We start from the raw sequence: 27,890 nt of genomic DNA, 5'->3' as shown, positions 1-27,890 counted from the left end.
TGATGTAACTTCTAAGTCCAAATTACTTAATATACCTTTCAAGGGGCAAACTTTATTTGGGCCCGGTTTGAAAGAAATTATCGCTGACATTACAGGAGGTAAGGGCCACGCCCTGCCTCAAGACAAAGCCAAAGCTAAGGCTAGACAGTCTAATTTTCGTCCCTTTCGGAATTTCAAAGCAGGAGCAGCACCAACTTCCACTGCACCAAAACAGGAAGGAGCTGTTGCTCGTTACAGACAAGGCTGGAAACCTAACCAGTCCTGGAACAAGGGCAAGCAGGCCAGGAAACCTGCTGCTGCCCCTAAGACAGCATGAATCGAGGGCCCCCGATCCAGGACCGGATCTAGTGGGGGGCAGACTCTCTCTCTTCGCCCAGGCTTGGGCAAGAGATGTTCAGGATCCCTGGGCGCTAGAGATCATATCTCAGGGATACCTTTTAGACTTCAAATTCTCTCCCCCAAGAGGGAGATTTCATCTGTCAAGGTTGTCAACAAACCAAATAAAGAAAGAAGCGTTTCTACGCTGTGTACAAGATCTGTTATTAATGGGAGTGATCCATCCGGTTCCGCGGTCGGAACAAGGACAAGGGTTTTACTCAAACCTGTTTGTGGTTCCCAAAAAAGAGGGAACTTTCAGGCCAATCTTGGATTTAAAGATCCTAAACAAATTCCTAAGAGTTCCATCGTTCAAGATGGAAACTATTCGGACAATCTTACCCATGATCCAAAAGGGTCAGTACATGACCACAGTGGATTTAAAGGATGCTTACCTTCACATACCGATTCACAAAGATCATTACCGGTATCTAAGGTTTGCCTTCTTAGACAGGCATTACCAGTTTGTAGCTCTTCCATTCGGATTGGCTACGGCTCCAAGAATCTTCACAAAGGTTCTGGGTGCCCTTCTGGCGGTACTAAGACCGCGAGGAATTTCGGTAGCTCCGTACCTAGACGACATTCTGATACAAGCTTCAAGCTTTCAAACTGCCAAGTCTCATACAGAGTTAGTTCTGGCATTTCTAAGGTCGCATGGATGGAAAGTGAACGAAAAGAAGAGTTCTCTCTTTCCTCTCACAAGAGTTCCATTCTTGGGGACTCTTATAGATTCTGTAGAAATGAAGATTTATCTGACAGAAGACAGATTAACAAAGCTTCTAAATGCATGCCGTGTCCTTCATTCCATTCAACTCCCGTCAGTAGCTCAATGCATGGAGGTGATCGGCTTAATGGTAGCAGCAATGGACATAGTACCCTTTGCACGTCTACATCTCAGACCGCTGCAATTGTGCATGCTGAGTCAGTGGAATGGGGATTACTCAGACTTGTCCCCTACTCTGAATCTGGATCAAGAGACCAGAAACTCTCTTCTATGGTGGCTTTCTCGGCCACATCTGTCCAGGGGGATGCCATTCAGCAGGCAGGACTGGACAATTGTAACAACAGACGCCAGCCTACTAGGCTGGGGCGCTGTCTGGAATTCTCTGAAGGCTCAGGGACAATGGAATCAGGAGGAAAGTCTCCTGCCAATAAACATTCTGGAATTGAGAGCAGTTCTCAATGCCCTTCTGGCTTGGCCCCAGTTAAAAACTCGGGGGTTCATCAGGTTTCAGTCGGACAACATCACGACTGTAGCTTACATCAACCATCAAGGAGGGACAAGAAGCTCCCTAGCAATGATGGAAGTATCAAAGATAATTCGCTGGGCAGAGTCTCACTCTTGCCACCTGTCAGCAATCCACATCCCGGGAGTGGAGAACTGGGAGGCGGATTTCTTGAGTCGCCAGACTTTTCATCCGGGGGAGTGGGAACTTCATCCGGAGGTCTTTGCCCAAATACTTCGACGTTGGGGCAAACCAGAGATAGATCTCATGGCGTCTCGCCAGAACGCCAAACTTCCTCGCTACGGGTCCAGATCCAGGGATCCGGGAGCGGTTCTGATAGATGCTTTGACAGCACCTTGGAACTTCGGGATGGCTTATGTGTTTCCACCCTTCCCACTGCTTCCTCGATTGATTGCCAAAATCAAACAGGAGAGAGCATCAGTGATTCTAATAGCGCCTGCATGGCCACGCAGGACTTGGTATGCAGATCTAGTGGACATGTCATCCTGTCCGCCTTGGTCTCTACCTCTAAGACAGGACCTTCTGATACAGGGTCCATTCAAACATCAAAATCTAACTTCTCTGAAGCTGACTGCTTGGAAATTGAACGCTTGATTTTATCAAAACGTGGTTTTTCGGAGTCGGTTATTGATACCCTGATACAGGCTAGGAAGCCTGTTACCAGAAGAATTTACCATAAGATATGGCGTAAATACCTATACTGGTGCGAATCCAAAGGTTACTCCTGGAGTAAGGTTAGGATTCCTAGGATATTGTCCTTTCTACAAGAAGGTTTAGAAAAGGGTTTATCGGCTAGTTCATTAAAGGGACAGATCTCAGCTCTGTCCATCTTGTTGCACAGGCGTCTGTCAGAAAATCCAGACGTCCAGGCCTTTTGTCAGGCTTTAGCTAGAATCAAGCCTGTGTTTAAAACTGTTGCTCCGCCATGGAGTTTAAACCTTGTTCTTAACGTTCTACAAGGAGTTCCGTTTGAACCCCTTCATTCCATTGATATAAAGTTGTTATCTTGGAAAGTGTTATTTTTAATGGCTATTTCTTCGGCTCGGAGAGTCTCTGAGTTATCAGCTTTACATTGTGATTCTCCTTATTTGATTTTTCATTCAGATAAGGTAGTTCTGCGTACTAAACCTGGGTTCTTACCTAAGGTAGTCACTAACAGGAACATCAATCAAGAGATTGTTGTTCCTTCTTTATGCCCAAATCCTTCTTCAAAGAAGGAACGTCTTCTACACAATCTGGATGTAGTTCGTGCCCTCAAGTTCTACTTGCAGGCAACTAAGGATTTTCGACAAACGTCTTCCCTGTTTGTCGTGTACTCTGGTCAGAGGAGAGGTCATAAGGCTTCGGCTACCTCTCTCTCCTTCTGGCTTCGTAGCATAATTCGTTTAGCCTATGAGACTGCTGGACAGCAGCCTCCTGAAAGAATTACAGCCCATTCTACTAGAGCTGTGGCTTCCACTTGGGCCTTTAAGAATGAGGCCTCTGTTGAACAGATTTGCAAGGCTGCAACTTGGTCTTCGCTTCATACTTTTTCCAAATTTTACAAATTTGACACTTTTGCTTCTTCGGAGGCTATTTTTGGGAGAAAGGTTCTTCAGGCAGTGGTTCCTTCTGTATAATGAGCCTGCCTATCCCTCCCGTCATCCGTGTACTTTTGCTTTGGTATTGGTATCCCAGAAGTAATGATGACCCGTGGACTGATCACACATAACAGAAGAAAACATAATTTATGCTTACCTGATAAATTCCTTTCTTCTGTTGTGTGATCAGTCCACGGCCCGCCCTGTTTTTTTTTTAAGGCAGGTAAATATCTTTTAAATTATACTCCAGTCACCACTTCACCCTTGGTTTCTCCTTTCTCGTTGATTCTTGGTCGAATGACTGGGAGTGACGTAGAGGGGAGGAGCTATATGCAGCTCTGCTGGGTGAATCCTCTTGCATTTCCTGTTGGGGAGGAGTTATATCCCAGAAGTAATGATGACCCGTGGACTGATCACACAACAGAAGAAAGGAATTTATCAGGTAAGCATAAATTATGTTTTCTTGTATGTATGGTGTTAGTTTGTTAAGAAATGTTTATTCATCCTGATATTTGTAATATACTGACCAGTATTAGATTGGTAGACAGTTACATTTTTAAATATCCCTCTATTGCCCCCTGGTGGCGTAGGGGTATATAAGGATGTTTTGTATCACATTTTTTATTGCATGACTAAGGGAAGAGATTCCCAAAACGTTGCAGATTGTATGTGCTGAATAAACCTTCTTTGTGCCACTTTATGCTGCCACTTTGTTTTTGATCTTTTATCCTTTGTAGAAAATCAGGGTGGTAAACTTGGGAGCGTGCATATTTTTGCAGCACTAAATGTCAGCAGTTTTACAAGAATGGTATACATTTTCAAGGTCACTAGATGGCAGCACTTTTTCTTGCCATGTGGTACTCCAGAAATATGAACTCTACCTACCTAGGTATCTCTTCAACCAAGAATACCATGAAAACAAATTTTGAATTTAAAAATAGAAGTAAATTGGAAACTTTTTTAAACATTGTATACTCTGATTTACAGAAGACAATTTTTGTGTTTCATGTTCCTTTAAAGCTCTTTGATAAAAATCAGCCCCTCCTTTTGGTTCATTAATACTAGCCAATGACGATGGCATACTTTGGTCAGCCATTACCACACTTCAGGATACATATACATTATACATCTAGTGATGTAATCGCTTTCTCTATTGTCAGTTTTGCCTTAGACATTACTCAGACTAATAAACCACAGTCCTATGTTTTGAACAGAAGATACAATAAGATAAAGTTTAGTTCCAGTCCACGTGCAGCATTATTTGACACAATATGGGGTGAAAAGAGTATGAATATGAGGCTTTTACTAAAACACAGTGAAGGGTCTATTTTCTGTAAGTTTCATGAACTAAATTTGTACTCAAAATAAAGTATGTTTAGTAAAAATTTGAAAATAGTTTTTCTGTAAAATCATTTTCTTTATGTCTCTTGAAGGTTTCTGATAAGTATGACATTTTGATAACTTAATACATTTTCTTAGCACAATTTTGTTAAATATGTGATATGAAAATAAACTATTGGGACTGCAATACCATATATATGTATATCACACTACATAGTCATTTTACCTTATTTTTATGCATTGGTGGGAGGCCTTCCTTGTCATAAGGGAGATTTGTCTCTGTTTACATGAAAACAATGGAGTTGTCTCTCTAAAACATGTATTTTGATTTCCATGTACGATTTAGCATCTTCCTCTAGAAGTGAGATACACATGTTCTAAGAAGAGGGAAGAGAATGAGAGAAAAAAAATACAGCAACTAAATAGAGAAGTGTTAGGATTGAAATATTTTGAAACTGTTACATTTGGGATGTAAAAGGGGTTGTGAGGGAAAAGGGGTTGTGTGAAGGAAATATGAATCTAGGTGAACTTGTAGATGTCAATAGGGGAGACATGCGACTGCAGCTAAGAGTCGATGCCTTGTGTTAGAGGTCTTAGATCATGTGCAGCCCTAGAGAAGGGATTTCTGGTTTGTTATAATGTAATATACACATGTCGTATATTTCAGTGTTTCTCAGTTCTAGCTATAAATGACGCTTGTATTTGTAATGATAAAATACATTTTTACAGAAATCTGAAATACCAGCTGATTATGAGAAACACGACCCAGAGCAAAAGCATATTTATCGATTTGTTCGGACGCTCTTCAGTGCTGCCCAGCTGACAGCAGAATGTGCCATAGTAACCTTGGTAAGTGTCAAAAATGGAACACACACAGTTCTTTATTTACATTTTCTTTAAAATAATTAGTAACTTAGATGATCTATTTTAAATATGGGGAGTGTTTGCCAACTTTCCTTATGACCAACTTTGAACTCAATACATACAGTGCAGTTTGTATTGCTTAATGACCAACATGACTGCCACTGTGAAACCTACATTTTATAAATAAGTAACAAGTTTGATCATTTAGTTCCTTATAAAGAAACACCTGTTAATATTTCCATTTCTGCCATGGCAGCACAGGACGACATTTTTATCAATAACGTTATCAGTTCTCCCTGAACATGAGGAAGTTTAAATATCCTAAAGACAAACGGTTATATTGTCCCTTCTCCATCATGATATCACCTTCTAGCATCCAGCGTAATCTACCTTATTTAATTCAACACTCTGCTCCAGTGTAGTTACATTCATATTATTGTTATCATTTTAATGAAGGTGAATATATAAGGTTATAGGCCCTGATGGCTTTAGTTTCTGCACGTGACAGGAGATACAAAGTTTGTCACAGAGAATAACCTATGGCAGGCATGAAAAAATATAAATGGCAACAATGGACACTTCAGATAGTGAGCATACATAGATTTCGCAGTAAGTGCATCAGCATTCACCTTAAGTAAATGCAATCTGGAATGGGGTATATAGACCCTTTCTTCTTTTGTGTGAAGAGTTAAAGTGACATAAAACAGGTTGAGATCTGTGCATATCCTAAAAGGGCTAATTAATTTAAAATATTTTGTATAAAATTGTTTAAAAATTGCTGGCAAATATTTTAAAATAATTTTCAAAAATAAGCTAAATGGATTACATAGCTAAACTGCCTGGAGCAGCTAACTCCACCCCTCTTATCAGTGTTTAGACACAGGCATTGTATTTCAACTGAGTTCCTAGCTTCTAGGCTCGCTCCAACAGATAATCCCTATTCACTTTTGCATTTTACCAAAAAGAACAATAAACATAGATACAGCTATAAAAGGAATTGTGTGGGGGGAAGTTAGAGCTTTACAGTTCAGAAACTAAAAAGAAAGGGTTAATGGCTTGGCCTTGCAGTATAAATTTGCAGGTAAAGTAATTAAAGTACGTATTATATTATTTTGTCTCTATCCCAACTTGTTTTATGTCTCTTTAAACTGTCCTATACTACCTAAGAAGAAGTGTTCTGGCTATTTGAAGCCACTACATAAGGATGAGTTTGTTACATCCATATAGATACTGTATATATAACCCGTGTATTATACCCCAGCAGACATCCAAGGGTTTATCACTACAGAGATTTACTTTATTAATTGGCTTATTAGAGCATAACTGCTTTGCCTGCATTTTGTCTGCATTTTTTAAAGATATTTTTACCTGAAGAGGCAAAGATCTCTCTCTATAATCTAGCAGTGACTCAGTTTGCATTCTACCCAGTGCACATCTCTAAAAATGCTTCTTGCGCTGCTTAGGAAGGGCATTAGTCTATGTTGTACTCTTAGATCTCTCGCTCTCTCATTCAGCTACCCTGTGGTAGACCTCTACACCAAAGTAGTTCTGGTCTATCTAGGTCCCTTCCTGCCTGTCCTGCAGGCCATGTGTTACATTGTCCTATACCATCCTACATGAAATCTCCCACTACTCATCCTGCATAATGAGTTCAGCTGGCTGTATAGTATATCCTTCCCGCTCTACTGTACCTGTACTTTAGCCCATTCCTTTGGTACTTGTCAATAACCTCTAGAAAATGTAACCTTTACAGTTTTTTTAAGTTGTAGAAGTTTTTACTCTGCAATCTACATTTTTGTCTCCAATGTCTGTTTTTTATTCTGTATTGAGTTAACAAAGGATGAAGATCGAGTATTGGAACCTACCATACCTAATAAGCGGATTCCAAGGTTAAAAAAATATATTTCAGCAAAATAAAACATACAGTATTTATTGTACACTTTGCAAATCTAATCTTCTAAGTGGCAGCCTTCCATAGTATATGAAGATTTATTGAAAAGGTAGCTTATGCATAAACAGTGACACCTGACAATAATAGGGGGAGAAATGGCACGTGTGACAATGATAACTGAACACATTAAGAGGCATGAGTTGCCAAGTAAATTACAACAGGCAGAGATATATAAAATACCTTGTCTTTTATTACAAGCTCAGGGGATTATTCAACATGGTTTGAACTTAGTTTAACTAATACCATTTACTATATCCACCATTGTGCCTGTGAATTTTGATAGCAAGGATATAAAACTTCTAGTTTGCTCAGTGCTACAACACAGAACAGAGCCATACGTTGCTGATTGACATCAAGTGGTGATAGCCTCCCATTAGATTGTTTAATATAATTTACTTTCTATCTGAAATTTGGACCTATAGCTATATGACAGCAATGAAATATTGAGATTCCATTAATGATTCCAAATTTTAAACAACTTTAAAAGGTACTATTATCAAATGTGCTTTGTTTTCTTAGTATCCTTTGTTGTGGGATACCTATTCCAAAATCAGCATTATATGATCTTTTTCCTCAGCCCAGTGATTTATAATTCATCTGCTCCTGTGGCATTACCTCATCTTCATTTCAGGGAAGGAGACACTACAGATTTAATGATTGCCTTAGATAATTGATCACAGCAGACACCCATAATGTATTTCATGACACCAAGACTTGGGACTGAATGTTCATATATATTTCAGTTATGAATGTAAAAGAAATTCTCAGCATCATGTGGATGGAGGTAGAATCTCAAGGTCTAGAGGGCAGGGTTGAGTTGACATAGGACAGTTTCAGGACAGTCTATAGGAGGATGGTGATGCAGGTTTACTACACGATGGGAGCTCTTAAAATTACAGGTTTACATGGACCTTTAATAAGTTTAGGAAACTTTTGCTTGGCAAGTAGATACAAATTTGTGGCAAGATTCCTGTCCTGACAAGTCATATGGTGCTCTTGTGTGACACCTGAGTTTCTCCCCGTCTTCTCAAGCAGGCAACACTGAGGTACAATTACCCACTGTGGGAACACAGACCCAGGACTGGTTTTACTGATGAAAGTTAACCTTTCTGTACTTAGCTTCATTTCAGCATCCTCCTCAACTCCCTTAGGTGTCTTTCTTTTTTTTTTTAATATCTCTTTATTAAGGATTTTGGATAATTAACAAAACTTAATGCTTCAATAACACATATTGCAATATATCTCTACAAGCCATTTCTCAAACCATTTCTTTACATTATATCACTTGTAGATAACAAAAAATCATAAACATAGGCATCTTATACAATACTATTACATCTTATTGAACAAAACCCATTTTTTTATTTTTCCTTAACCTTTTTATCAAAAATTATCTACTCAAAATACCAAATGTAGTAATACCTGTAGGCCCATGTCTCAGGCCCATCCCTCGTACATTATTTTTCCGTAAGTCGGAAAGAAGGGGGGAAAGGGGGAGGGAGAGGGGGAAAAAAAAAGAAAAAAAAAGAAGTTTTTCCTTTTTTTTTCTTTCTAGGGGAGAGAAAAGGGGGTTAAGTGAATCTATCTCTCTCCTAATGCACTTCTCTCTACCTACCAGATCCCCAATAATACTATCTCCGTATCTCTAAATTGAAAAATAAGATATTCTCTCTCAATCACCGGAAATCCTTTAATAAACACTGGTATGGTATCTCACAAGGAGAAAAAAAGGCGCGCTGTTTTTTTAAAAACAAAATAAGACAAACATAGAAAATGGATCTGTGATCCCAGAGAGTGTAATGTTCTCACAAATAGCCACTTGGTCTTGGTCTTCGTCGAGTGCTCTAGCTCAGTCCACTGCTTTGAACAAATGTGGATGGCAGACCGCATGTATAGGCTGTTCTTCTGTGTAGGCAGCTCCTCTTGTTCCCAGAGAGCAGGGGTATAACTGTTTAGAATTGAAGATAAAGAGGGCGCCACATAGCGTGATATTGTTTCACAAAAGAAAAAGGATAACACAAGACAGAGAGGTAATATGCTTACCAATATCTGTGGTACTGTTCTGTGACCAGTACTGTCTCGCCTGCTAGCACTTTAATCAGTGGCTAGTACACTGTTGGATGCGATCCTTCCCGGAGCTTATCCTTGGATCAGGGAATCGTGCTGTGAGCGTTTCTCTGTTCAGCTGTTTCCCTGTGTTGTTCGATTGGGTTTGTAACTCATAAGAAATGCACAACTTCCAGGTTTTAAAAGAAAACTTTAAAAGGCTTTATTATAACGCGTTTCTCAACCGCCAAGGGTCGTTTCTTCAGATATCAAAGCGAATATCTGAAGAAACGACCCTTGGCGGTTGAGAAACGCGTTATAATAAAGCCTTTTAAAGTTTTCTTTTAAAACCTGGAAGTTGTGCATTTCTTATGAGTTACAAACCCAATCGAACAACACAGGGAAACAGCTGAACAGAGAAACGCTCACAGCACGATTCCCTGATCCAAGGATAAGCTCCGGGAAGGATCGCATCCAACAGTGTACTAGCCACTGATTAAAGTGCTAGCAGGCGAGACAGTACTGGTCACAGAACAGTACCACAGATATTGGTAAGCATATTACCTCTCTGTCTTGTGTTATCCTTTTCTTTTGTGAAACAATATCACGCTATGTGGCGCCCTCTTTATCTTCAATTCTTTAATAAACACTGCCCATTTTTTAAAGAACGCACATATATCCCTATCATTGTTCATATCAACATTATATTGTTCAAGTATATATTGTTTTTTCAGGTAGTTTTTAACTTCGGCTAATTTAGGGATATCTGCTACCTTCCATTTCCTGAATAACAAACTTCTCACTGCCAAGATAATTACATTAATTTCCTGTGCTGAAAATTTTGTGTCTCATCCCATAGACAGACTATCCTTCTTAAATTAAGGTTCCCAATGGGAAGCTTCAAAGAGTTAGAGGCCCAATAAGCAACTTTCTGCCACATCTGATAAACTTTAGGGCATTCCCATATAATATGGGTCAAGTTAGCCCCCAAATAGGAGCACTTTGGACACATCTGGAATGCTGAATTACCCCATTTAAACCCCTTTTCTGGGGTATAATAAATTCTATATAATAGTTTCACATGGGATTCAATCCATGTTGAGGATAGTGTGCTTTGATTCACCAGTTCAATAGATCTTTCAATGTGAGGTATACTTATCTCAACATCCGCATTTAACTTAGTCCATTGCAGGGATATCTCTCTAAAATTAGAGTCCTTTAATCTAGACATTATTATTTGATATCCCATAGAGATTGAATAGAGTCCGTTCTTAAACATTCCGATCCATATCTCAAGATCTCCCCAGCTCCAACTCCCCTCAAATTCCCTTATGAGTGTATACACATAATGTCTAGCTTGTAAGTATGCATAGAAGTCTTTATTCTCTAATTTAAATTCCTGCCTCAATGTACTAAATGTTTTAATTGTAGAGTTCTCCATCTCCACTAGCTGAATAATCCGAGATAGCCCTAGTTCAGAATTTCAACAGTCTTGAAATTCTGGATTTCCCAAAATTGTTTGATATCTGGAAATGTTAGGTTTAAGTGTTAGCAGTGAAAGAATTTTTCGCCATGCTAATATGGGCGTATAAATATATTTAAGGAGCTTAATTCTTAATGGTATGTTTCTAGGCTCAGAATGAATTAAGGAAACTGGTAGGAAAGGGTAAGTCACATTATTCTCAAGATTGTTATTGGTTACATATCCTGCATTAACTATCCAATCTAATACAATTCTAGCCAGAAACACTAAGTTATATATATGAATATCAGGTAGTGCCATACCTCCATTTTTTTTTGCTAGGCAAAGCTTCTTAAGTGCTAGTCTAGGTTTCTTACCCTGCCATATAAACCTCCGGATTGAAGTATTTAGATCTTTTAAATCCTTCCCCTTCAGCAGCACAGGAGTATTTTGGAGAGCGTATAACATTTTTGGTAATAAAATCATCTTAAATAATGCTATTAGGCCTGATAATGAAAGTGGGAAATTTTTCCAATTTCTCATACTCTCTTTAACTTTTTCAATTATAGGAGAAATATTCAAACTGTATCAAGTTTTAGGTTGCCTTGATATAATTATACCCAGATATTTAAAGGCTTCAGGTGCCAGTCTAAAGGGGGTCTCAAACCTATCCACCCCTCTATCCAAGACCCAAAAAATCTCCGATTTTGAAATATTTATCCTATAACCAGAAAAGGAGCCATACACTTCAATGATTGATAGTATTTTTGGAATATTTTGTCTAGCATTGGAGACATAAAGAAGGATATCGTCAGCATATAAAGTAATTTTCAATTCCTTTGCTCCCACTCTAATACCTTCTATATGTTGACGTAACATAATTGCCAGTGGTTCAATTGATATATTAAATAAAAAGGGAGAAAGCGGGCAGCCCTGCCGAGTACCTCTTCCAAGACAAATATCAGCTGAAAGTATATTATTTACTATTAACTTTGTAATGGGCGTGTTATAAAGGTTGCATATGAAGTTAACAAAATTATCTTTAAACCCAAACTTAGTAAGAGAGAATATCAAGTGATCATAATGTATTGAATCGAACGCTTTTTCAGCGTCAATTGAAATAAGCGCAGAGTCTGCTGGATTGCTCACTTTAGAAATTGATACATCCTTTAGGTTGTTATAAAAATCTAATACCAAAAAAATTTCCCTGATCTTAGCTGCAGAGTTTTTTATACATAAAACCTGCTTGATCCTCATGTATTATAGTGGGTAGAACCCTTTGTAGCCGGTTAGCAAGTATATAAGTAAGCAGTTTATAATCAGAGTTGAGTAGTGCTATAGGGCGGTATGATTCTTTCTTGGTCGGGTCCTTACCCGGTTTCAAAATCAGCATTGTCAGGGAAGCAGTGAAACTAGAAGAAATTAGTTTATTCTCCTTATAAAAATAATTATATAAATTCTTTAGATAAGGAGTAATGTTTTGTCCTAGTATTTTATACAATTCATTGGGAATTGCATCTGGTCCAGGCGCTTTATTTCTCGCTAAGTTTTTAATAGCTTTATCAATTTCATCTACAGAGATTGTAGCATTCTTATTAGAGCATACTTCAGGAGATATAGCTGGGTTCTTAATCTTCTCCCAGAATTCCTTTCTATGCTGTTTATTCGAGTTTTGAAATGCATATAAATTACTATAATATCTAGTAAACACTTTAAGTATATCCTCCGATTTTGTTACAGTTGTGCCCTCATCCTGTATACTCTCCATAACTGTAGTTCTTCTATTATTCTTAACTAATGCTGCTAGCAATTTACCTGATCTATTTCCGTGTTTATAAAATTTAGCTTGTAACCTAATCCTCTTGTGTTGATTTGTAAATTAACAAAGTATCTCTTTCTTTCTTAGCTCTAGTGTACCTTTCCCAATTCTCCGATGATCTGTCTAGAATATATTGGTTATATGCATTAGAGAGAATTTTTAATACTTCCTGTTCTCTTTTCTTATTTTTTCTTTTTAATGCTATTATATAAGAGGTAATTTCTCCTCTTAACACAGCCTTTGCCGTTTCCCAAAAAACTAGTGGTTTATTTATATATTCATGGTTAAACCGAGCAAATTCTTCAAACTTTATTCTTAAAAATTCTTTAAACTTTATATGATTTGTCAAGAATTTTGGGAACCAGAAACGCGGAGATGGATGAGTAAGGTTCAAAAAAGGGATCGAGAGGGAAATTGGAGCATGATCCGATATCGAGATAGGATAAATATTTGTTCTAATATTTAAATTTGCAACCTTATCATTGACTAGGAATAGATCAATCCTTGAAAGGGATTTGTGTGCTTTAGACAAGCATGTATATTCCCGAGCCTCTGGATTCATACTACGCCATATATCCCTGAGTGCCAAATTTGAGACAATTTTCCTAAACATTTTAGACTCAAGTGCATCCCTCTTCGTCTTAACTGGTTTTACCTTTTTCCTGTGTCTATCTAAGGGGAATTGCGGGGCCATATTAAAATCCCCTCCCATAATTACATATCCCTCTGCACATTGTAATATCCTTAATTGAAGATTGTCCCAGAAACTCGGTATCACATTGTTTAGGGCATATATGTTACATAATGTATAAATAGAGTTACCTATTTTTAGTTTTAACAAAAGGTACCAACCTCCTTCATCCGTAAATATCTGTAATATTTGTGCTTTAATTTTTTTCGCTATTAGGATAACTACTCCCTTCCATTTATGTTCTCCTGGTGAAGCTACTACCACTCCAACCCATGAGGTTTTTAATTTAGCAGTCTCTTTTAAATTTAAATGGGTTTCCTGTAAAAATTCTATAGAACATTTCAATTTCTTCAGATGGGATATTACTGTCTTCCGTTTTACGGGTGAATTAAAGCCCCCAATGTTCCATGAAATTATATTGATATAACTCATAGAATCAGCCATTTTTGTGACTTAAATATAAATACTTTTGAATCATTTGAAGAGAGAAAGGAAGAAAAAAAAAATATATATATTATTATCCCAGCTATCTACCCGCACACACATACAAGAAAATTATAAAAATATAAGATTCCCTGATCTTATCCCTCTCTTCATGACTCTTTATAGTATTTTTTTCTCTGTCAAGAACTTTTCAGCAGCTTTGCGATTATCAAAAAATTATACCTCATCCCTGTATGTCACTTTTAGTTTAGCTGGGTAAAGCAAGATCGCCTGTACGCCCTGATTGATAAGCTTTGTACATATGGGCGACATTTCCTTTCTTCTTAAGGAGGTCTCGTAGGAAAAATCCTGAAAGATAAATATTCTATCCTCCCCTATAAGAATTGGTTGCATTTTTCTATAATACTGCAGTATTGTCACCTTATCCTGATAGTTTAATAATTTAGCGAGTACTGGTCGTGGTCTTGTTCCCTTATTACTGTTAGTTAACTGGCTACCTATCCTATGTGCCCGCTCCACTATTATATTAGGTTAGGTGGAGGGAATGCCTATAAGCTTAATCAGATTTGAGGAAATAAATTCTGCCAGATTTTCATTTCTTTTCAGGGAGACCTACTATCTTTATATTGTTCCGTCTGGAACGGTCCTCCAAACCGTAATTTAGAGATCAGGGTGTTGTTAGCTTCAATTCTGTTTTTCATGCCCTCAGTATTATCCTCAATATCTGATACTCTCTGTTCAACCTTTTGAAGCCTACTGGAGAATTGTCTTACTTCGTTTGTTAATATCATTAAATCCTGCTTAATCTCTGATCTAAGCCCTTCGAATTTGGGAGATAAAGCACTTGCAATACTTTCTACTAGAGTTTGCATATCAAATTGCTCTATACCCCTGGGTAGGTTAGTAGTGCTCAAGTGTATTTCAGCCATTGTTTCTATTGCCTGTTTATTTTTCTTATCTCTTGATTTCCCGGCCATAGCTGGATAAGTGATTTTAAGGTGTGAAGGTGATTTAATATACTTATCCATATAATGAGGTAAAATAGTGATGTGAGAAAAAAAAAAAAAAAAGGGGGGGAGGGGTGATTGGGTGAAGTGAGAAAGTGAGAGAGAAGAAAAAAAAAAAAAAAGGGGGAGTGCAGTTAAGTGAAAATGTATAAGAGAATTTCTTTAATTCCCTAAATGTAGTGATCCAATTGTGCCGTCTATCCCAGGTGTAAAAAAATTATCCAGTAGTTGTATAAAAAGTTTTTTCCCAAAGCTCCCTGACAGTAGATATAGGGCTTCAAACCAAGGGACTTAGCTAAATATTGCCCCTCATTTAACCTGTATTACCTTTCCCGGTTAAATTTTAGTTTAGTTAAAAGTTAATACATCAGGAGATAAAAATAGGGTAGATGTTAATTGTAACTGACACCTTTCTAGAGTGTCAACACCTTTAGGCTAAGAAACCCCTCTCCAGCTTTATTGCGCGAGGGAGGTAGGTCTACTTCCTTCTTGTTTGCTTTATACAGTTCTTACCCACTCAGCCTTATCTTACTTACTATAAAGCAGTGTACAATAATAAACTCGCATCAGATAATTTTAGTATTCACTATATATAGAGAGGTTTTCAAACAAAATTAAGCTTTACGTTCCCTAACATTCGTTTTAGGAAAAAACACATTTACAGGCATTTATTAATGAATTTCTAATAACTTCTTATTTAGTGAGTAGCCCTGCAAGGGTTATTCTACCTCCCTAAATAAGCTGTCCCTCAAATATCACCTATCCTAGGTAAGGGAGATTTTAAGTACTGAAATCCCTTTTAGTAAATTCCACTATCAAGTCATGCAGCTTATTTGGATATTTCAGCCTTATTTTTCCCTTTAAGTGTTCCTCTGTCTAGTACCAGTGGCCTTCTAGTCTATATACATATTCTCCATTAAAGTAGGATCTTAATTTATTGTAGAATTAATACCTCAGTTTTTGAGTATAAGAAACAAACTATTTCCAGCCTGCCCCCTTACTAAGTTGTTAACCCTTTTATATTAAGGCTCTCCTCAAGTTTAATTATAAACGAGAGTCAAACTCTTTGTGTTATTTGCAAATAGAATTCAAAACCATATCAAGCTCAACTGGGCAAAGATACATATTATAAAATTAGACAGTTACTAGCAAGGGTTAATAAGCAGAGTCCACAGTTTTGGTAATTTTATGGTCAGGTCTCTTCCTAAACCAATTTCTTGATTTCCTTGGGAAGCAAAACAATTAATATCCCTTTTCTTTCCTTTTCATTTCCCCTTTTCTCCAAAAAAAGAAAAGACCAGCAATCTGTCTCCCTTCTATTACTCCCAGGCAAATCAGAGGCAGTGTCTGCCTTCTTTTTGGGACAAATAAACTTGTAAACCAGGCTGATGTTTTATACTACAGTCAGACCAGACAGCTTTTTGTTATACAGCAGCCATTTCAAGCACCATAAGCCCCCAGCAAGAAAACAGAGAAAGTTATGCACTAGGGGAGAAGCAAAGAGGCATACGGTAATCCAACGACAAAAAAGAAAAAAGAGATAAGCAAGTCAGTCTCCCTCCTATTGTTCCCAATTAGTTCATAGGCAGTGTCCACTTTCCTTTTCAGTGGCGTCACTAGGGTTGGTGTCACCCGGTGCGGTAAGTTATGGTGTCACCCCCCCCCAGAAAGCAGACACGCACAAAAACACAGGCAAACACACATACAAACACTCAGACACACTTAAAACATACTCAGATGCACACACAAACACTCGGAAACACACTCAGACACACACACAAAAACACACACACAAAAAAGCTCAGACACACACATACAAAATATGTAAACTGCACTGCATTAATTATAAAGCTCATGCCTAGAGCTGCTCCCTGCCTCAGCAGAACATCAAATGAAAGATAAACAGAACACTCTAAAAATAAATCACTAAAGAAAAGTTTTAGGTGCAAACTATGAAAATTCTGCTCTCTGACTCTGTTCCAAGTCTGTCAGTGCACAGCCCCGGGCCGCGTGCCTACCGCTTCTTATGGCCAATCACCTCTGCACTCTTCCCACCCCCAGACCCCCGCCCGCCCTCCTACCTGTTCAGTGTGCACTTAGTGTACCGTAACCGTAATGGTCTGGTGGGCATCATACGTGGCTCCTTCACTTTAAAGACAGTGTCAAACAGTCATGTGGTCAGGTGCCAGGCATCCCCTCATGATTTGCCAGTTCCCGTTTAGAGAGACAGCACAGCAGTGAGTGACTCCACTGCTCCACATATCACTGAGCAGTGAGCACAGATAGGCAGGCAGGTTTAGGCTAGCAGCGCAACTTTGCAAGCCCCACGGCATGCCCACAACATTCATAGCGAAATTGGGCAGGGGAGAAGCAAAGTACAAACAAGCAAAAGCAGCCGGGAAAACTATTTGTTGAAATTGCAGCACTGGCTCAAGGGGCAAAAAAATTGTGTGTCTACATCTTCCCCAGTCCCACCAATGTTCACAAATGCCAGCCCCTCTAATAAAAAAAATCTATGCATCCCAACATTGTATTTCTTTAAATTTCAATAAAATTAAAAAAAAAAAAAAAAAAAAATTTGGTGGGTGTCACCCGGTGGGTGTCACCCGGGTGCGGCCCGCCCCCCCGCCCCCCCCCTAGTGACGCCACTGTTCCTTTTAAATTCAATAAATATCTTATGTATCAAGCTGGTATTTTACTCTGAATTCAGTCCCAGCAAATTATTTTGTGCAGCGACCAGCTCAAGCATCAAGGGCCCAGGGAAGATACAGCAAGCAAGCAGAAAAGTTATGCTTAATAAGCGAAGCACAGAAGCACAAAGCAGCCAGAAACCATAAAATAACTTATATAGGTATACTTGCTGTTATTCGTTTTTTTTTTTTCTTTTTCTTCTTGTCTCTCAAACCGGACCCACACATAGTCTTCCAACTGCGATACCCATCTCACTTCTTCCTTTTCTTTTTTGTAGCAGTGTTCTTATGGTGGGAACAAGTGGCTTGCTGTCTTCTAATCCGTGTCAGCGTTTATCCACGCTCTATCTCCCCCTTGCAACATAGGTGAGAGAGAGATAGCTTCCAGGCAAGCCACCAGCCCCCTTGATGCTCTAATTCACCCTTACACTGGGTTCCGTCACTGCCGCCTGGCCATCCGCTCCTCCTTACGCTTACAGATCTCTTAGTGCGGCGTCCTCGTTCTGCCCCTCCTCTCACCGGTCAGATCAATCCACTCAATCACCTCAGGAGGGGGAGAGGGCCGGCCCCACCATCTAGTGGCTTCTTCCTCGTTGTCGCGCAGCTCTTGACTCCTCCAGCCCGGCAGCCGTTCCTATCTCCCTCTCGCAGCACCGGTGGGAGGGAGATTTGCAGGTATTATTACTGTATACCAATTATTAAACTTGTTATAAAAGGGGTATTTTTATTACTCCTCCTCAGGAGCTTTTTCTTTCAGCGCGTCGGGTCTACTTGCTTTAGCCCTTCTGACAGCCCAGGGTAGTCTGGCTTCTTGTCCGCACTTTCTCCCTAGTTACAGGGCTCCAGGCACAATATCCCTTGCCTTAGGAGTTAGTGCAGGAGTTTGCAGAGAGAAGCGCTCCGTGACTTGCGCTTAGCTCCTCCTCCGGATGTCTCCGTATCTAACACTTGTTTCCCTTAGGTGTCTTTCTAACTGACTGTGACACTACACTGGCCTGCACTTTGATTGTAGGGGGTTTGTTTCTTTTAGCTGCTTCAGTTAACACCAAAATTGTTATTGTTTAAAAAGATAGATTACACCTTTACTACCCATTCCCCAGCTTTGCACAACCAACATTGTTATATTAATATACTTTATAACATTTAAAGGAATAGTCTAATCAAAATTAAACTTTCATGATTAATTTTTATTTGTCCTCTTGGTATCTTTATTTGAAAAAGCAAGAATGTAAGCATAGGAGCCGGCCCATTTTTGGTTCAGGACCTGGTAGCACTTTCTGATTGGTGTCTAAATGTAGCCACCAATCAAATGCTACCCAGGTTTTGAACCAAAAATGGGCCGGCTTTTAAGCTTACATTCAAATAAAGATACCAAGAGAACGAAGAAAATTTGATAATACTAGAAATTAGAAAGTTGCTTAAAATTGCATGCTCTATCTGAATCATGAAGATTTAATTTTGACTAGACTATCCCTTTAAACCTCAAAATGTCTGTCTTTTTCTAAGCCACTACAGACAGCCTCTTATCACATGCTCTTTTATTAGCTTTTCACAACAAGAGATTGCAGATCCATGTGGGTCATATAGGTAACATTGTGCTCTCTCCTGTGAAGTTGTGACTGACACTGCACTAATTGGCTAAAACGCAAGTCAATAGATAATAAAGAAAAAGTCATGTGATCCGGGGGCTGTCAAAAGAAGCTTAGATACAAGGTAATCACAGAGGGTAAAAGTATATTAATATAACCATCTTTCCCGGTGTTTGTATGTTGTTTGTGTCTTTCCACCTAATATTTAATATCACTCTCTTATACAGTTGCACTTCCCAGTGGCTGGCCCACCTTCCTGGTATTATTCATTCAAAATTCTGAAAACTTTCAAAGATAAAAAAGTTGTCAGCTTTATATTAAAGCCAAGCAGTACTGTCAGTCTTGTAGATGTAATAGAGGGGGCAGATCAGTCAGATGTGCTCAGAAAGTGATTAATTACTGTTCAGTTTGTAGCTGTGCAGAAATAAGACCCTGATTAGGCACAGGAAATTAAATTGCTCTGACCGTTTACTGTCTGTTATAAGAAATGTCTCTTTGCCATTGCATTTAATTATAAAGTCTCTGAATCATCATTCAAACACAGCAGAAACTTAGCAAGTTTTAATAGAAGGATATTTAATATATTCTGTCTAGGAATTAACTGATATATATATATTTACAATTGCCAAAGTGAAAGACACTCAGATATTATTAGAAGAGAATAATATATATATATATTTTACAAACTAATGGCTAGATTACGAGTTGTGCGTTAGGCTTAAAAAGCAGCGTTGGCCAGTCCTAGCGCTGCTTTTTAATGCCCGCTGGTATTACGAGTCTTGCAGGTACAGGTGTACCGCTCACTTTTTTGGCCAGACTCGGAAATACCGCAAATCCACTTACGTCAATTGCATATCCTATATTTTCAATGGGACTTGCATTGCGCCGGTATTACGAGTCTGACCAAAAGTGAGCGGTAGACCCTCTCCTGTCAAGCCTGGTACCGCATTTAAAAGTCAGTAGTTAAGAGTTTTACACTACAATGCCGTAGCATAAAACTTAACTAAAGTGCTAAAAAGTACACAAACACCCATAAACTACCTATTAACCCCTAAACCGAGGCCCCCCCACATCGCAAATGCTAAAATATATATTGTAACCCCTAATCTGCCGAACCGGACATCGCCGCCACTATAATAAATATATTAACCCCTAAACTGCCGCACTCCCGCATCGCAAACACTAGTTAAGTATTATTAACCCCTAATCTGCCGTCCCTAACATCGCCGCCACCTACCTACATTTATTAACCCCTAATCTGCTGCCCCCAACATCGCCGCCACTATATTAAATGTATTAACCCCTAAACCTAAGTCTAACCTTAACCCCCCCTAACTTAAATATAATTACAATAAATCTAAATAAAATTACTACAATTAACTAAATAATTCCTATTTAAAACAAAATGCTTACCTATAAAATAAACCCTAAACTAGCTACAATATAACTAATAGTTCATTGTATCTAGCTTAGGGTTTATTTTTATTTTACAGGCAATTTTGTATTTATTTTAACTAGGTAGAATAGTTATTAAATAGTTATTAACTATTTAATAACTACCTAGTTAAAATAAAGACAAATTTACCTGTAAAATAAAACCTAACCTAAGTTACACTAACACCTAACACTACACTATAATTAAATAAATTAACTAAATTAAATACAATTAATTACAATTAAATAAAATTATCTAAAGTACGAAAAAAAAAAACACTAAATTACAGAAAATAATAAAGAAATTACAAGATTTTTAAACTAATTACACCTACTCTAATCCCCCTAACAAAATAAAAAGCCCCCCAAAATAAAAAAAAGCCCTACCCTACACTAAATTACAAATAGCCCTTAAAAGGGCTTTTTGCGGGACATTGCCCCAAAGTAATCAGCTCTTTTACCTGTAAAAAAAAAGTACAAATACCCCCCAACATTAAAACCCACCACCCACACAACCAACCCTACTCTAAAACCCACCCAATCCCCCCTTAAAAAAAAACTAACACTAACCTCCTGAAGATCACCTTACCGGGAGATGTCTTCACCCAACCGGGCCGAAGTCCTCAACGAAGCCGGAGAAGTCTTCATCCAACCGGGCAGAAGTGGTCCTCCAGACGGGCAGGAGTCTTCATCCAGATGGCATCTTCTATCTTCATCCAGCCGGCGCGGAGCGGGTCTATCTTCAAGACATCCGACGCGGAGCATCCTCTTCTTTCCATGGACAGCGACTGAATGAAGGTTCTTTTAAATGACATCATCCAAGATGGCATCCCTTCAATTCCGATTGGCTGATAGAATTCTGCTGTTCCAATCAGCCAATAGAATGCCAGTTCAATCCTATTGGCTGATTGCATCAGCCAATAGGATTTTCTCTACCTTAATTCCGATTGGCTGATAGAATTCTATCAGCCAATCGGAATTGAAGGGATGCCATCTTGGATGACGTCATTTAAAGGAACCTTCATTCAGTCGTTGGCCGTGGAAAGAAGAGGATGCTCCGCGTCGGATGTCTTAAAGATGGACCCGCTCCGCATGGATGAAGATAGAAGCCGTCTGGATGAAGACTTCTGTCTGTCTTGAGGACCACTTCTGCCCGGTTGGGTGAAGACGTCTCCCGGTAAGGTGATCTTCAAGGGGGTTAGTGTTAGTTTTTTTTAAGGGGGGATTGGGTGGGTTATAGAGTAGGGTTGGTTGTGTGGGTGGTGGGTTTTAATGTTGGGGGGGGGATTGTAATTTTTTCTTCAGGTAAAAGAGCTGATTATTTTGGGACAATGCCCCGCAAAAGGCCCTTTTAAGGGCTATTTGTAATTTAGTGTATGGTAGGGCTTTTTTTATTATGGGGGGCTTTTTTATTTTATTAGGGGGATTAGATTAGGTGTAATTAGTTTAAAAATCTTGTAATTTATTTATTATTTTCTGTAATTTAGTGTTATTTTGTACTTTAGATCATTTTATTAAATTGTAGTTAATTGTATTTAATTTAGGTAATTAATATAATTATAGTGTAGTGTTAGGTGTAATTGTAACTTAGGTTAGGTTTTATTTTACAGGTACTTTTGTATTTATTTTAGCTAGGTAGTTATTAAATAGTTAATATTTATTTAATAACTATTGTACCTAGTTAAAATAAATACAAACTTGTCTGTAAAATAAAAATAAACCCTAAGCTAGCTACAATGTAACTATTAGTTATATTGTAGCTATCTTAGGGTTTATTTTATAGGTAAGTATTTAGTTTTAAATAGGAATTATTTAGATTTATTTAAATTATATTTAAGTTAGGGAGGGTTAGGGTTAGACTTAGGTTTAGGGGTTAATAACTTTATTATAGTGGTGGCGACGTTGTGGGCGGCAGATTAGGGGTTAATAAATGTAGGTAGGTTGCGGCGACATTGGGGGCGGCAGATTAGGGGTAAATAAATATAATGTAGGTGTCTGCGATGTCAGGGGCAGCAGATTAGGGGTTAATAAGTGTAAGATTAGGGGTGTTTAGACTCTGGGTTCATGTTAGGGTGTAGACATAACTTTTATTTCCCCATAGGAATCAATGGGACTGCGTTAGGAGCTTTACGCTGCTTTTTTGCAGGTGTTTTTTTCAGCCGTCTCTCCCCCATTGATTCCTATTGGGAAATCGTGCACGAGCACGTTTTGCCAGCTCACCGCTAACGTAAGCAGCGCTGGTATTGAGGTGAGATGTGGAAATAAATTTTGCTCTTCACTCACTTTTTTGCGGTTAACGCCGGGTTTCTAAAAACCCATAATACCAGCGCTGTCTGTAAGTGAGCGGTGAGCATAAACTGCTCATTAGCACCGCACAGCTTCTAACGCAAAACTCGTAATCTAGGCGTAAGATTCTGTATTTTTACATCTAACATTTTTCTGTATTTTCTATAAAGACTATCAACGTTATCTGTGCATTTTTAACCAATGGCATAAAGGGACATACAACCAAAATGTTTCATGATTCAGATAGAGCATCAAATTTACTTCTGATATCTAATTTGCTTTGTTCTCTTGTTATATGTTGTTGACTCACCCAATGTGTTCAGCTAGGTCCTAGTAGTGCATTGCTGCCCCTTCGAAGGACAATAAAGCAAATTTGATAATATATGTAAACTGGAAAGCTGTTTAAAAAAATCAAATTTCCTAAACCAGCATTTATTTCTTTGTATGTAGACCTTGACTTTTGCCCTCTCTAGACATAGTGGCACCATTCTACATAAATATGAGAGGCATTTAATGCCCCTTTAAAATGTATCAAAACTAAATATCTGTGTTCATACTCTTATTTTAGTAGACTAAATACCATAACCAAAGGCCTTGCTTAGAAGACCATTAAAAAAAAGTAGAATTGCATGACCGACAAGTACAGAATAAAATGGCAATACAATAGCACTTAATCTAAATTTTAAAAGAGCAGTAGATTTCTTTCTGACAAATTTCAAAATTTATTTCAATTTGCTTGCATCCTGTGACTGCCATCAGACAATCACAAACTTGTATACATATACACTGAACTCTTGCATATGGTCTTTAATAGCTGGTACCTCACAATGTGTGCATATAAAAATACAATGCACAATTTGATAATCTAATTAAATTGGAATGTCTCTTGCATGCTCTCTATGAATCATAAAAGTTTTAATTTTGTATTTACTGTCTCTTTAATGTTTCAAGTTTGTTTTCCACAGTTCTACAGTGTGGTTTCTTTTGTTAAATAACATGTTACTATGTAGCACATTGCAGACCTTTTTATTTGCCAATGAGTTAATTGCCTATTTGTGTTCCACAGGTATACCTTGAAAGACTGTTAACTTATGCAGAAATAGATATTTGTCCAGCAAACTGGAAGCGTATTGTTCTGGGTGCAATTTTACTTGCATCTAAGGTTTGGGATGACCAGGCAGTGTGGAACGTTGACTACTGTCAGATCCTCAAGGATATCACGGTTGAAGACATGTGAGTTACATTATATATTCATATGAATGCATTGCAATTTTATTTTTTATTTTTTTAATTTCTAATTCTTTTTTGCAATGAATTTAACGATCTTGGGAACAGGGTTCATCCTACTGTCTGTTTATTATTGGCTTGATTTATATTAAATAGACAACGTGTATGTACGTTGTAATATTTTTGTGCCTTACAAATATATATTAATATAAATAATTCAAATAATAATAATTCTAAAACAAAATAGCTAATTAAATTTGAGTTAAAGGGACAGCAGAGCTTTTCAAATTTGACCTTTGTGTACATTTAAATGTAGAAGTATGTGAGGATAAAGTAAGATTGTTGGTAGTTCAGTCGTGTTCTCCACAAAAAATGTTGCCACCTGTGACATTATGAAGTAGCCAGGTGGGGGCATTGGACTATTTTGGAATATTATATTGTTTTCTGTTATTTATAACATTTTATTTAAACTATCCCAAGCACAAATTAATTGCATAATTGAACATAAATGTATTCAAAGGTCAATTTTTGCAACAGACATTATTAACCAGGTAGTATGCCCATTAAGGGCCAGATTACAAGTGGAGCAGTATTTAACGCCCCCGCTCAAGCACTAACTCCACTAGAAGCAAACTTTTTGCGCACGTCGGGTAGTGCTCATATTACAAGTTGAAAATAAACCGTTTTTCGCTCGCTCACCAATCCAATACACGTAAAAAGCCAAACTTAGAATATTGCGTGCAAACCTGACATAAAAGTATGAATATTTCACTTTCCAATGTTCTTCACATAGAAGAATATGTTCCATTTATTCATAAATACATATTTATATATATATATATATATATATATATATATATATATATATATATATATATATATATATATATATATATGATGGTATTTCCATCTAATACGAGGAGTCCACGGCTTCATTCATTACTTGTGGGAAATACAGAACCTGGCCACCAGGAGGAGGCAAAGACACCCCAGCAAAAAGGGTTAATTACCCCCCACTCCCCTCATCCCCCAGTCATTATTTGCTTTTCGTCACAGGAGGATGGCAGAGAAGTGTCGGAAGATTTCGGAGTAGTCTCTTATGGAGGGTAGTACTCTTCGGAATGAGACTAGAATTTTAAGTAGTCCTGTCAGCCTCTTAGTGAGAGCATGGATGAAAGTTAGAGTCCGGAGATGCAGGGATAGTCTTTCTTCAAAACTATCCTGACTCATATTAACAGCTCCTTAAGAAATCAGTGTTGACGAGTTTCACTGCCTGCTTTCTTCACTCAAGTCCATGTCAGGAGCACTGTTATACACTGTCAAACTTGAGAGGCCATGTTCCTGTTCCACGGCGTTGATTCTGGTAAGATTATTTCATTTTTATTGCTATAATGATAACGCAAGAAGACAGGGTCACAGTGTGGCTCCTTTATCTGTATAGAATCAAGGGTTAATATCTCTGGAAGGTGATTATTGAACAGGGGGGGATGTATACATAATGTGTTTTTATTGTGTTTAGCTGTGGCATGTATGAGATGTGGCTTTGGCAATGTGGAACAGTCAGGTTTTCCTTCCTTGATTACTGTGCAGCCCGTTTAGTTGGCATGCTTTTTTTCTGGCTGCGGGGGAGGTTCCGTATGGTACCATGTGACCGGGTGTGGCCTCTTTCTCTTCCTTACTTGACCGTCGGTTGCAGGAGACGTTTACAAGTTTTCTCTGTTGGCCTGAGTCATATGAAGTGGTGAGTGCCCTGGCCATTGGAAGTATAAAGATGCCAGTTAAGCCTTTTCTGTAGTCCTTATAAAGCGCAAGCTATGGAGGACTCCCTCTTTAACTAAATCTAATGCCTGTGTTTATTGTGAGAAGGTTTCAGTATCTTTGCCTGCTCAACTTTGTTCCACATGCCTCGACAAAATACTGATATCTAAAAGAAATAAAATGTTTAGTACCATTGAGCCGTCCACCTCTGAGGGGTCTCCGTCCTGTGAGGTGCGTTCCCTACATTCATCTCCGATTACACATGCAGCTCCCCAGAGCACTTCTAATCCTCCTGCGGGAGTGGCCACGTTGCTGCCCGATTTCGCTGAGCAGTTGCAAAAGGTGGAATCTGATGTCATTAGTGCTTTACCTCGCCCGGCCAAGCGCAAGCAAAAGGTTAAACATTGCTATCCTTCCCAGGGGTTATCTACTCCGTTGGATGTATCTGAAACTAGATTATCCGCTGATGCCGAGGATTCCGATACTTCGGAGGCCTCTTTCTCTGGGTCGGAATCTGCGGCCTCTAGGCCTCCGGCTGCAGAGGAACCAGACTTTAGGTTTAGGATGGAGAACTTTGTTAAAAAAGGTGTTAGCGACTCTAGTAGTGCCCCAGACTTTCCCGGTTGCCGTAAAGATGGCGAATATTATCAAGAATGAATGGGAGAGACTGGGATCGTCTTTCTCCCCTTCTTCTTTTAAAAAATTGTTCCCAGTTTCAGATGCTCAGCTAGAATTATGGGGATCTGTCCCTAAGGTGGATGGAGCTATCTCTACGCTCGCTAAACGCACCACTATCGCGCTCGAGGATAGTTCATTGTTTAAGGAACCGATGGATAAGGAGATAATTAGAGACCCTGTTAAGAAAAATAATTCAGCACATGGGGTTCGTTTTTCAACCTGCAGCCGCAGTTGCTGTGGTGGCGGGAGCCGCGACTCTGTCAGAGATGATCGAGGTGGAGACTCCACTCAATGAAATTCATGAAAGAATTAAGGCCCTGAGGGTTGCTAATTTGTTTATTTGTGATGTTAATATGCAGATTATCCGCTTGAATGCTAAGACATCAGGCTTCTCTGTTCTAGCCTAGAGAGCCCTGTGGTTGAAGTCGTGGTTGACTGACATGACGTCCAAATCTAGATTGCTATCCCTTCCATTTAAGAGAGAGATTCTTTTTGGTCCAGTCTTGGACTCAATCATATCCACGGTCACAGGGGGCAAGGGTGCCTTTCTTCCGCAAGATAAAAAGAATAAACCTAAGGGTCCTAATTTTTGTCTTTTTCGTTCGGACAAGTCCCAACGACAGCAACTTGCCGCGAAGCCCGAACAGTCCAAGGGATCTTGGAAACCATCTCATTCTTGGAATAAATCCAAACAGAGCAAATTTGAAACAATAAGGTCAATACTGCCCCTAGTTCAAGAAGGCCAGTTTATGAGCACAATAGACTTGAAGGACCCTTCATGTTCCAATCCACAAGGATCACTTCAGGTTCTTAAGGTTCGCCTTTCTGGATCAGCACTTCCAGTTTGTTGCTCTATCATCGGGTTGGCTATGGCTCCAAGAATCTTCACAAAGGTTCTGGGAGCTTTGCTCACGGTAGCGAGATCCAGAGGGATTGCAGTGGCTCCTTATCTGGACAACATTCTGGTTCAGGCTCCGTCCTACCAGTTGATAGAGGATCATTTGAGAGTTCTTCTCCTTCTTTGCAATCTCATGGTTGAATGGTGAACTTAGGGAAGAGTTCTCTGGTTCCCTGTACCAGAGTGGAATGCCTGGGCACGATTATAGGTTCCATTGCCATGAAGATATTCTTAACATACAAGAGACTTTGCAAGATTATCTCCAGCTGTCTTGACCTTTATTCCTCCTCAAGGCCATCAGTGTCCCGGTGCATGGAGGGGATTGGGCTCATGATATCCGCTATAGATTTCATTCCATTTGACAGGTTCCATCTATCCGGCCTCTTCAGCTGTGCATGCTGAGGCAGTGGAACGGTGATCATTCGGACCTATCCCAAATGATCTCTCTGGAGAACGGGTCGAGGGGATCTCTCTTTTGGTGGCTCCGTCCAGATCAGTTGTCC

The 27,890-nt window shown here is 38.8% G+C and overlaps 1 protein-coding gene across 1 annotated transcript in view; it reads left to right on the top strand.

Moving 5' to 3' along the window:
* CCNY (cyclin Y) overlaps positions 1 to 27,890 on the top strand; it is a 428,167-nt gene that overhangs the window by 375,881 nt on the left and 24,396 nt on the right. The window contains exons 7-8 of the mRNA XM_053713846.1: positions 5,273 to 5,392; positions 23,893 to 24,059. Of these exons, the coding sequence (XP_053569821.1) occupies positions 5,273 to 5,392; positions 23,893 to 24,059 (287 nt within the window). The remainder of the gene's footprint in view (positions 1 to 5,272; positions 5,393 to 23,892; positions 24,060 to 27,890) is intronic.

Source organism: Bombina bombina, chromosome 5, assembly GCF_027579735.1.
Source record: "Bombina bombina isolate aBomBom1 chromosome 5, aBomBom1.pri, whole genome shotgun sequence".
NCBI lineage: Eukaryota > Metazoa > Chordata > Amphibia > Anura > Bombinatoridae > Bombina > Bombina bombina.
This window is presented reverse-complemented; position numbering and strand designations above follow the sequence as displayed.